Here is a 12,812-nt window from a genome sequence, read left to right as displayed (position 1 = left end):
AACTATGAAAAGTTATGAACTTCATATTCAATGTTTTGTTTGGTGATAAAGGACTTCTTGAATTCAATGATCAAAGGCATTTTTATCTATTATGTCAATGATGCATAATGATACATTCATATACAAGACAAACAGTTCTTACTGAAATTCCAAGCTTTACTATTGGTATGGCAAAACTCTCCTAGTGATCTAATGAGCACTAATTTACAGTAAAAAGAAGAGGAAAAATGCAAGGAAGTCTGGGTTTTTTAGGCTCGAAATCTATACATAATGACTCATCAAAGAAAGGTGTATCGGTTATCTTGGCCCTGATAGTCGAACAGCAGAGATATAAGTATCACTGTTGTAATCCGATGGTGCTGAGGCTCCAGACGAAGTGCCCTCCTCGCTTATAGATTTAAATACATTTGAGAAAAGCCGATTGCCAAGAGGAGAAAGAGTTGGCGGTGGAAGGACGGGGCAGAGGCCTTCGAGCATTTGGACTACCTTTGTCATGGAAGGTCTAAGGGACATGTCGTCCTGTATGCACCATAAGGCGACTCTGATAGCTCTCACGGCCCTCTCATCGTTCTCATCGATTCTAAGTTTCATGTCAATGATATCCTTCAACTTCCCCTCTTCCATCATCTTGAAGGCATAGGTTGGGAAGTGGGATTTCTCGGAACTTTGTGATGGGTCATAGTTTTTCCTTCCCCCGATTATCTCGAGTAGCACCATCCCGTAGCTGTACACATCGCTCTTCTCGGATATGGCATAGTTTGTGATCCATTCCGGTGCAAGATACCCCCTAGTTCCCCTAAGAGTGGTGAACACATGGCTTTGCTCTCGAGTCATAAGCTTAGCGAGACCAAAATCCGAGACTTTGGCATGGAAATGATCATCAAGTAGCACATTTTCGGGCTTAATGTCACAATGCACAATCTTTACGTCGCAATCCTCGTGGAGGTAAGCTAGACCTTTAGCCGTGCCCAGTGCTATACTAAACCTCGTATCCCAATCCAACAAGAATTCGTTATTATTCCGGAAAAGCCATCTCTCCAAGGACCCATTCGCCATGTACTCGTAAGCAAGAAGCTTGTGAGTTCCTTCGGCACAAAAGCCTTTAAGCCTCACAAGATGGACATGATGGATGCTGCCGATTATACTAACTTCAGCCCGGAATTCCTTCTTTCCCTGCCCGATGCTTTCCAACTTTTTCACTGCAACCTGAGTCCCATCGGGAAGATTTCCTAGGTAAACTGAACCAAACCCGCCATGTCCAAGTTTAACTCTGAAGTTATTTGTAGCATCTTGAAGGTCTTTGTAGGTAAACCGAATAGGCATCCCTGATAAGCCCTGCAAGAAATTATCCTCTTCCGAACTCTCTTTGGGAGATTCGGGTAAGTTCTTCGTTTTCTTCTTGTGATAACGAAAACCTGCATAAACTAGGCCAACGATAACGAGTACTGTTATAATGACAATGACCATGATAACAGCCAAATGTTTCTTTCCACTTCCACCATTTCCACCATTTCCATCTCCATGGCTACTCAGGACTTTAATATAGGAACTAAACCCACCATCACTAACCGATCCTTGTAAGCTTCCGATTTGGCTAAACAGGAAACAATGCTCGGTTCTGTTGTCAAAGAACATGGCAACACACGAGCAATTCTTGAGGCAGGAGGTTTTGCAGCTGTTCAAATCAGTCGTTGAAGAGGGCGAAGTAAATCTGAGCGCAGAGTATCCAAGACTATCACCGGCCTCAACGAGCTCCACAGACTCAGGCTTATTGCACAGAGAAGCAGTCCCCGGTTTGCAAGACGGAAGCGATGAAGGGCATTGGCATTGGATGCCTTTATAACAAACGAAATACGGATCACAAGCTGCCGGTCTGCCACACTCATCTTGTGGTATTTTGGTCGTGGAAGTCCCAGCGCTTCCAAGAACACTGAAACTTAGAAAACCATCCTCTCCTAAAACTGCCACCCAGGTAGAATTCGCATCAGTATTGCCCGAGAAAATGAACTGCCAGATTAGGGCCTTGCTTTTATCATAAAATTTCCAAGAATTGGCGTCGAGGATAGCAGAAACAACGGATCCCCCAACCTTATTTATGGTCTTTCGGTTGTCATTCCCCATAGCCCAATACTGCTGTGGAGGGTTGAAACTCGCAGAAAGTAACACATCACCAGACTTTATCTCAAGGGAGTAACTCAAATTATTGGGGTTTGGACTGCTCACAAGCTTCATCCCTTCAATGAACACCTGGCTAGACAGAAGGGTATCCACAGGATGGCTGAAACTCTGCCAAATAATGCTACTATCATTCCCCACCAAAACCAGATTCCCAGAATCCCTCAATTCCATTGCAGAAACTCCTTTGCCACCAGTATTCGTCGCCCAAATCGTGGATCCACCACTTTCCAAATAGGCATTCCCAGTATCATCAAGCAAAAAGTAATCAGAATTCCTGACTGGGGAGGCTCTATTAGCTGACCAAACCAGAGTTTGGGTGCTCTGGTGCATCACCACAAGCACAAACAAAGTGACATCTTCTGTAGGTTGGAACCCGAAAGCGAAATTCGAATTGTTGGATACCAGAATCATTCCATTGTTGTCTATCCAAGTCATCTGAGACCCTTTGAACCCCAGTTTCAATCTGCCTATATTTTGAACACTAGCCATACAATTCTCGGGCAAGAACAGGAAAAACAGGCACATGAACATTGAAACCAAGAACCCCCTTGAACACATGACTTAGGTATATCAAATCAAGAACCAGAGAAGTATTGGCAAATTGATCACTGGTCACAAAGCAATCCACTCAGAAAGAGATTCAGAAAGGAAAGTCCAGATTTGGAATGCAGAACCAAGTACTAGGAACCCGAAATTTCAAAAACGTGGAGATATGAACGGTTGAAAACAAGAGAGCAAGGAAAAAGACCAAATCTTTGAGGTGGGAAATGGAGAAAGAAATGAAAAGAAGCTTAATTGTCACTTGAATTGCAATGTAAAGGCAAAAGGGTACTTTTCAAATCGACAAGAAATTATCATCATTACCCAGTAATCCAAAACTTGAAACCGAAACAAGAAGGGGGACCACAATTCCCACAAAGCTTTGGAAAAAAACCAGTGTAGAATCGGAGGAAAGAAGAAATAAAGGCGATGGAGTACATACCATTATTGCAGAGAGGAAAAGTAGCTATCAAAATTCCAAGTGGTTCTTCTTCTCCCAATTAGCCGGCTGGGAATATTCAAAATCAGCCCAGTACGCACGAAACCCTGTCTTAGCTGGTAAAATCAAGAGAGAGAGAGAGTATTAAATGATTGTCCTCTACATTTATTACACATCAGAAACAGCGGGGAAAACCAGTCTCTTCAAGTGGTTGTTTTCTGGTTTCAGGTTTTATGGCCTTTGGCTGTATTTATTTGGGAAAATTACAGAAGAAGACTATATTTAGATGCCTCCATTTCTGCTGATGTCATAGAAATGGAGAGATCTGAGTTGGGTTTTGCTTCTACTTGCGCTTGGAAATATTTAAACCCTGTTGAGTTCGTAAGATTTTGGAGAGATTCTGTCAAACCATTTGCTAGTTGTTACTACTTTTTCTTTTTAAAATTTCTTGCCCATTTTGTGGGCTTATGGAAGATAATATTTTTCAACCACCCTATAACAACATTTTTCGATAGGGATGGTCGTAAGTTAAAAATTATATCTGAATCAGGATTTGTAATGTGCATTGTAGATTTCAGTTCAAAAATAATACTCCGTATCATTTTATTTTTTTTGAATGCTACTGACACTATTACATTGTAGTAGTCAACCACGCCTCAACTGAGATTTGATCTCGTGACCTCCCGAAAGAGGTCACTACATGTCATCTGAACACAATGTGCTTGGCAATATCATTTTACTTAAATTAACTCGGTTTTTTCTTTTTCTTTTTTCTTTTTCATTTGATCAACATCCATCTTTGCACAAGATGCATAAATTTACATCTATAAATACATAATTTGTTAACTATAAATGTATCATGTTAAGTAATTCTAATATTATTCTTAGTTCATAATATGTGAATTGTAGATAAATAAAATTAAAGATAAAAGTTCATAAACTATGTCATAATTTCGCGCTAGGCGCTCACCTTTTTTTGGCTTCCCTAAAATAGAATATTTGAAAGTTGGTAAAGACCCGCTATGATTATGGTAAAAAAAAATTAAAAATGGTTGAAAATTATCAAATTTCTATTCTGAACTTAAAATATTAAATTTAATTAGGAAAAACAACACTTTGGTCCATAATTGTTTCCCTTTTGAAAATTTAGTCCCGATTAATCAATTTAAACAAATTTAGTTCCTTAATTGTCTATTATGCTAGACTTTCAGCCTCTAGTGTTATATAATTACCAAACTCCATTAGCAAACTCATTTTTATCAAAATTTTATGATGTTACTTTTGTCATGTAGAAACAATACAGATGGTTAAAGTTTAATTTGCTCATTGTGAATGTCAGTTTTAACAGTGAATATTGATTTTTAAATGACAAATAACATATACTCTTATGTTAATGGAGTTTGACAATTATATAGCACTAGGGACTAAAAGTGTAACATTATGGACAATTAAGGGGCTAACGTTGTTTAAATTAACTTACAGGGACTAAAATTTTTAAAGTGAAACAATTCAATGGCTAAAAATATTGTTTTCCCTTAATTTTATAAATATTAGTTAACATATTATGTACCTACTGTTAATAGTTAATTTCGTGTGCGAGTCACTATTTTAACGTGGAGTGGATAGGAGTTCAAGACCCCCACAATGACCACCCTACATTCTATAATTTAGTTGTCCATTTTGAACCTAGGTGTCAGCTAGGTTGGGTATACGCTTTAGAACTTCATTCCAAACACTTTAATCTCATTCCTTGTGAAGACTTCTCCACCAACTCTTTCCTCAACCATTAGGTCAGTGAATATACAATGTTATCTTTTGATTCACGTAGTCAATAAAGATAACTTTCGTTATGAGTAAGTTGTTTAATAGTATTATGTTTACGATGTATACGTCTAAACTAACCATTATACATATTACTCTATACGCATCCAAGTTTTGTTTGACTATCACAATGTATACAAATTGAATGTACATATTTTTTTTCCCAACTAGAATTATCTTTTAGAAAATGGCATAATCATTCAGCATTTTCACTACAATTGTCTAAGGCTATCATCTCAAATTCCATAATGAATCTAGCTATCATGATTTGTTTCAAAAATTTTCATAAAACTGCTACACTAGCAAATGTGAACACATCACTAGTGGATTTAGAGTCCTCTATATTGACATTCAATTAGCATTACTATAACCTTTTAGTACAATTCAATATCTTGTATAGTAATGCCCAAGGTGACGAGTATACTTAAGTATCTCATCATCCTCACTATTGCGTTCTAGTGATCATCACCAAGATTACTAGTATATCTACTAATAAGTTTACTAACCACAAAGACAATATCTGGCCTAGTATGACTTATTACATATATCAAACTTCTAATAATACTAGTGTATTCGAGAAATACACTTTCTTCGATTTTTGGATAGATGTACATTAGTATCTAACGGGGGTCCTAGACAATTGATTATAATCCTTGTTAAATTTTTCAATGATTTTATGAATATAATGAGATTGGCTCAACACAAAAGCATATGGTCTTCTAATCATTTTAATCTCGATGATTAAATCTGTTAAATACATGTCCTTCATGTCAAATTTTTAATAATTTAATATGTTTTTGGTAAATTTGATTATTTGATTGTTACTGCCAACATGAGTATGTCATTAACATATAAACATAGAATGACGTAATCATCTATTGTATCATTTATCTAGACACACTTATCACTCTCGTTTATCTTAAACCTAATGGTCATCATTGAATTGCTTGGTCAAATTTTTCTTGTCATTACTTAAGCACATGTTTTACAATGATTTAACCAATTTACAAACTTTATTTTCTTGGCCTTGGACTATAAAACCCCCAGGTTGTTCAATAAAGATTTCTTTACCTTAACTCTCCATTTAAGAAAGCTATTTTAACATCTATTTGATGACTTTTCAAGTTTCACAAAGTTGTGATGGCAAATATCATTCTAGCATAATTTATTCTCGTCATGAGAGAATAAGTGTCAAAAGAATCATGGATCTCATGTTGCTTGTAACCTTTAAATACACGTCTGACCTTATATTTCCCAATAAAACGATATGATTTCATCTTCTGACTAAAAATTCATTTGGATCCCAAAAGTTTACAACCCGAAGAAAGATCAACCAATTCCCAAGTATAATTATGTAGAATAAAATCAACTTCACTTTTATTTGACTCTTTCCACATTGGTTTTTTGGTATAAGTTATGACTTCTACGTAGGTTCGAGGCTCATTTTCTAAGAAACATATTAGAAATTTATGTTCATTTTGTAATATATAAGTTAGAGTATAAACTCATATTCTAACAGATATGTTAGAAAATCTAGACCAAATGATTTTTCAATCTTAGCTCATTTGTTATGTGATGAGATGTAATTTAGTGGTGAGGTGGAATGGAAAGTAAGTGTAAACGATGATAGAATCCCCGAGTATCAAACTCAAGGATGGCAAGTCAGAGTAAATAGAGTGCAAGACAATCACGTATCACAGTGTATTAACAAGAGAAAAACTAGGTGCAAGGAGTGTAGATTGTAAGTGTAAGAGTGTACTAGGAAAGAACATAACAAATAAAATAATAAAAGAAAATAATAAAATAAAAGATGGAGTGGATTGGAATTCTCATTCCTTTGTGCGTGTGGAGTGAATGTGCGGCTAGTGTTGAACGAGTCATGTGAGATGACTTCCAATACCGTTCACCTCTCAATTACTAGGTCTTTCATAGGTGTACTGTGAAACCACCATTCCGTAACCACGTTCCTTATGAGCATTTCAACAAACACTTTGTCTACATCTCATTCCCATCTCCGCACTCTCGGATCTTAGAGAAGGGAAATGCAAAGAAGACAAGTCTAGGATTAAGCCACAATCTCTTGTCGACCTAATCCTACTCAAACCTCAAGCATATGTTGTACACCATACACAAGAGTCCATACAAAGTCTCTTTACAACAAGACATCAACACATGGCCAAACAAACTATATCAATACATATTCAACACAAAGAAATAAGATCCAATCCACTACTAGAATTTTAGCCAATCATTATAAAGATCAAGATCAAGCAATTATAAAATAGGTAAAATAAGATATTATCAATGAAAGAGCAAAGATTAGATTTTTACCCAAATCCAAGCTAGATCTCTTCAATAGTTGGTAGGGAATGAAGATCCAAGCTACACGCTCACCAAATCTTCAAATCCCCCTTTTACAAAGCAAAATGGATATTGGCTAAAACCCTAGAAAGAGAAAATGTAACCTAGCCTAAATCTAAAGCTATTTCCAAAAAACTTCTCTCTAGAAAATGTTCCACAACCCACAAATCAGAATTTTCGCCCTTAAATACTGCATTTCCTTCGCCATCATATTCACGCACGGTGTCATGTCGTGAGGCCGGCGTGAATAGGATTTAACTCACTTCCGCGTCCAGCTTTGTTCGACGTCGTTATTCCGGATTCACGCAGGTCTTCACGGCGTGAGGCTTCCGTGAATGAGAAATAGACATTCTCCCGTTTTTGCTTTGCCTATGTTCTTCTTCACGTTGTTCTCACGCCGTGAGGGTGGCGTGAATGGGAAATAATTCCCTTTTTCTCCTCCTCACGTGCGTGGCTTGTGGTTCTCGTGTGCGCTCTTTTCTCGGCTTTACTTCTTTTGACCTTTTTACCACGTTTTATATCCAAAAATACCTAAAAACAAGTAAAATACATTTGGGAAGATAATTCCATACTAAATCTTGCTTTTAGGGGATAACTTCCTTTAAAATGCAAGACTTTCCTATCAAAACATGCGCAAAACTCATTAAAATTAGCTCCTAAAAACTAGCATATTTTGAGGCTTATCATTATGCCTAGGCTCGAGCTCGAGCTAGTGTTCAGATCTTCCACTCTCGTTATTCATAGTCTCGTCGAATGTTCATTTCGATGTACTAGTTCTAGATTTTTCGGTAGACCTATACAAAAATACATCTTCAGAAAACAATGTATTTCTCAGCTCAATTATAGTTTTTTTATGTACATTCAATTTATGGTACTCATACACTAAGAACCGATAAATACTGATGTTATGTGCATAACCAATAAATATATAGTCCATGGTCTTAGGACCTATTTTTATTTTCTTTAGTGTTGGTACACTACTCTTTCAAGACACCCTCGCACTTTCAAGCATTGATAGAAAGGCCGCCCTCCTACTATACATTTTCACAACTCGTAAGCAATCTTATTGAGTTTCTTACTAGGTAACTTATTTAAAAGGTAATTACTTGAAAAAATAACTTCACTCGACATATTTTGGAACAAGTCTGGACTTATCAATATCTCATTCATCATTTCTTTCAATGTGTAATTTTTTTATGTTCAACGACACCATTTGATTGAGGTGATCTGAATAAGATGTCATACACTCATGCATGTACGATACTATTTTGTGCCTAGTAATCAGCAATTGGTGTTTCATACTCACCACCTCAATCACTTTTAATCGCCTTTTTCTATTAAGTTGGGTGTCATTTAAAGATATCAATTAGAACGTTTGTGATATATTTTTTTAGAAATTATTTTTATTTATACAAAAAGAAAAATAGAAAAATAAATTTAAATTGAAAAAAAAAATAAAATAGAAAAAATAAGAATTTGTTGAGTGAATGTAGCAAAATGCATTCTGATTCACAATAGAGTAAATTTTAATTTTGGTCCACTGATTATTGAACTTGTGTTAATTGTAATCTATGGCTTTCAAAAGTGTTAATTTAGTACCATGATTATGCATTTTTATCAATTTTGATCACGCCGGTCAAATTATCGGTCAAATGTGACCGGAAAATTTTAAATCAACAATTAGTCTTAAATGGAAGGGACAAAGTTGTCATTTCATGTCACTTTCTTCTTCTTCAATTTCTTGCACCTGCTGGCCGATATTGCAGCCCCACGCCGATCAGTATTCCTCCTCGGACGATGACTTCTTCCTTGCACATTTCCAAAATTGCAGCGCCACGTCACGTCGTCATTTCTTCTTCTTCCTTGGACCAGAGTGGATTTAAGGGAAAAAAAAACACTCATGTTACAGGTTCCTAGTCAATAAATATTTATTTTCCTGTAAATTCCATAACTAAGAATTTCAATCTTCATGTTGAATTTATTAGCAGTGAGGACTCCTTAAAATAAAAATTCAACCTCCTCCATTTCAGACATCATCAACTTTGGAGAATAAACCTCCTCCATTCAGAGATCATCAACTTTGGAGAATATTCCCCAACATTGGGGATTATTCCCCAATATAAGGGGAATTGTGTGTTTCATTTGGAAAATGATTATACAACACGTAAGCTTCCAATTTTCCAAACTTACATGCAAAAGTGTGCTAGAAAATTATAATATATATATATATATATATATATATATATATATATATATATATATATATATATATATATATATATTTGCACAATTATTTGCATGTGGTTCACAACCTTACAAAGGTTCATAATTACATATATATTCATGTTGAATATGATTTATGTAATTAATATTCTCCTATGATATATATAATTTAAGATAACTTATGGAAGTTAATTTTTAAATTCAAATAATTAACTTACAAGTAACTTCTCCAAACTGGTTTATTTGCATCTATAAATATTTGGAGAATCATCTGAAAAAGAGACATGCAAAAGCAAAATTGCAGTACACTGGGATATTTCACAGTTCTACATCTCAACAGGAAATTCTCAAACAAAGCAACTTGAGAATTTCATTCATCTTCTTGTATCCCATAAGATTAAATCTTGAACCTTGTTGCTTTTATAGAGGGAGATTTAAAGCTTATAGGAAAGTGTTTACACGCCTGAAGATATCAAATGATCCAGTTTTTGTTCCCTGTTGTTTTCTGTATTTTATTGTATTTCAAATGTATTATAGATTACAAGCATTTTTTTCCAACACACGTCACGTCGTCATTTCTTCTTCTTCCTTGGACCAGAGTGGATTTAAGGGGAAAAAAAAAACTCATGTTACTAGCATTCAAAATTGTGTGTGCAATGATGACCTCTTCCTTGAACCAGAGTAGAAACATGGTTTATTTATATGGTCCCAGGAAAGAAAAATTAAAGGGTAAAATATGAATGAACAAGCAAGCCAAACTATCTAATATATATATATATATATATATATACAACATCTGTAACAAATAACAGTGGTGCAAGGAAGAAGAAGAAATGACGACATGGCATGGCGCTGCAATTTCGGAAATGGTGCAAGGAAGAAGTCATCGCCTAGGGAGGAATACTGATTGGCCTGGCGCTGCAATTTCGGCCAGCAAGTGCAAGGAATTGGAGAAGAAGAAAGTGACATGGAATGACGACTTTGCTTCTTCCATTTAAGATTAATTTTTGATTTAAAATTTTTTGGTCACTCTTAGACCGGTAATTTGGTCTGTGTGACCAAAATTAATAATAAAAAAAATGCATAGTCAAGATATTAAATTAACACTTTTAAAAGTCATGAATTACAATTAACACAAATTCAGTAATCGGTGGATCAAAATTGAAATTTACTCTTCACAATATAACAATTAAATATTACACGCGATTGGTGTGACCAATTTGTAGTACTACCTATTCTACTCTCATGTCTATCCACTGTTATGTTTTATGTGTTTTTTTTTTAATATCTAATTAATGTGTGACAATAGTATTTAACTATCTATAATTTGTCTTTCAAAAAAAAAAAAAAAAAAAAAACTATCTATCAATTTGATATGAAGCCAATCAATTCACGAATAATTAATTATTATAAAAAGTTTTTATTTCTTAAAATTTCAATGTGACATAATAGTATTATATCAAGAAAATATTGTTATGCAATAATAAGTTTAGTAAAAAAAAAAAATAACATTACTCAATAACGTATATCAAATTTAAGACTACTTTAGTCTTACGATTTGCAACAGAAATATCTTGAAGTCAAGTGGACAAGATCCCTATGTATTGTTCTTCTTTCATTCTTCCTAAGGAATCACTGAACCAGGCATCATCGGATCATCATTTGGTGAACCACTTGCAAGAAGTAGGTTGTTGGGGTGGATTTTTTAAAATATTGAATTATTAAAAAAAAAAAAAAACATAAACAATATTTTCCACATTCTTATGCTGATTAGCAAAAAGGCTTTTTTTTTTTTTTTTTTTTTGTTTAATTACTGAATAAACAAATCCTGATGCAAACAAAATTTAAAAGTTTGACGTTTAACTTTTGTTGGTTATCTACCTTGAATTTAAAATAATTTTAATTATATTGAGATTTAATTTTAATTTTTAAAATTAAAAATTACACTAATTTAAGATTTTGACTAAGAGTTGACGGGGGACGAGAAATACCCGTCCCCGCCTAATTCCCCGCGGGAACGGGGATGTGAACTATTTTCAATTTCTCGCTGGAAATATAGGGACGGTTTGGGGTTTCCGGGACGGGGACATGGAATATACTCCTCGCCCCCGTTCCGTTCTGTTCCGTTGCCATTCCTTGGTAGATATATATACTAGATCCAAACTACCTAAGCTATGATAATACCTCGTTAGTGAGCACTCTCTAGTTGGTTTCTATATGCACAATTGATCAACCAAGTGACATGATAGTGCTTCCAAACAATTTTTGTGCTTTATGTCATCAATAATGTTGCAAGCGTAATTACATAAGTATACTAGTTTGATTTTTGTAAGTCAAATTAAATTGATTGCATTTTTCTTGATCTATCGGACTCGAATCTGTCCTTCAAAATACTAATTCTTGGGGTTGAGAGGTTTGACCTATTGTTCATGTTATTTGCATTAACTATAACATTAGAGGTTTGACCTATTGTTCATGTTACTAACAATATTACCCATAAGATTGAATTTATAATAAATATTTTTATTGTTAAGATAAAATTAACATTCATAACATTGTTGTGATGATGATCAAGTTAGTAAATTTGAAAATATGAATAATTATAATCAAGTAATAATATATAGTTATATTCTTATAATAAAAGTTAATATCGAGTTATTAGTATGTGTTTATATATCATACTAGTTTTTTACGCGCATTGCGCGATTGGGATAATGCCCAATGCTTTTCTTTGACCTTAATATTAGAATTAGATTAATGGGTGTAGTTATAATTCTATATTAGACTTTAATATTAGAATTAGACTAACGGTGAATTAACGGAAAAATTAAATGGATAATCATATAATTAAAGATAAATTAGAAAATCTTAAAAGAAAAAAATTAAAACCTGAACAATATGAACCATTCATTTGATTTAATAATTTGGCGGTCATTTTTTCTACCCAATGTTAATAATTAAATAAATTCGCTGGTCAAATCCGCTGGTATAATCCGCTAACGCTAACCGCTAACTGCTGATTGTCAAACAAGGACATTGCGAGGTAGTTCTCACTTCAATTTGTTGTGTGATTTAAATACTCTCTTTGTCACAAAATCTCTCAAGTAGTTAATATGATTGGCTTTATTAATTATATTTTTTTAATTTTTTCATGGTATTAATAAAATACTTGGTAAATAAATATATAGCATTATTTGAGAAAAATAAAGACAATATAACTAATGAAAATATTTCTTTTAATTAATTTATT

At 34.3% G+C, this 12,812-nt stretch overlaps 1 protein-coding gene across 1 annotated transcript; it reads right to left on the bottom strand.

The window, feature by feature from the left end:
- On the bottom strand, positions 1-3,584 carry LOC109174271 (G-type lectin S-receptor-like serine/threonine-protein kinase SD2-5). The gene has a single exon (XM_019323516.1). It carries the CDS (start codon positions 2,734-2,736, stop codon positions 298-300), a length of 2,439 nt encoding a protein of 812 aa, XP_019179061.1. The 5' UTR covers positions 2,737-3,584; the 3' UTR covers positions 1-297.
- Positions 3,585-12,812: the final 9,228 nt, after the last annotated feature.

Source organism: Ipomoea nil, unplaced genomic scaffold (genome assembly GCF_001879475.1).
Source record: "Ipomoea nil cultivar Tokyo-kokei standard unplaced genomic scaffold, Asagao_1.1 scaffold0579, whole genome shotgun sequence".
NCBI classification, from domain to species: domain Eukaryota; kingdom Viridiplantae; phylum Streptophyta; class Magnoliopsida; order Solanales; family Convolvulaceae; genus Ipomoea; species Ipomoea nil.
This window is presented reverse-complemented; position numbering and strand designations above follow the sequence as displayed.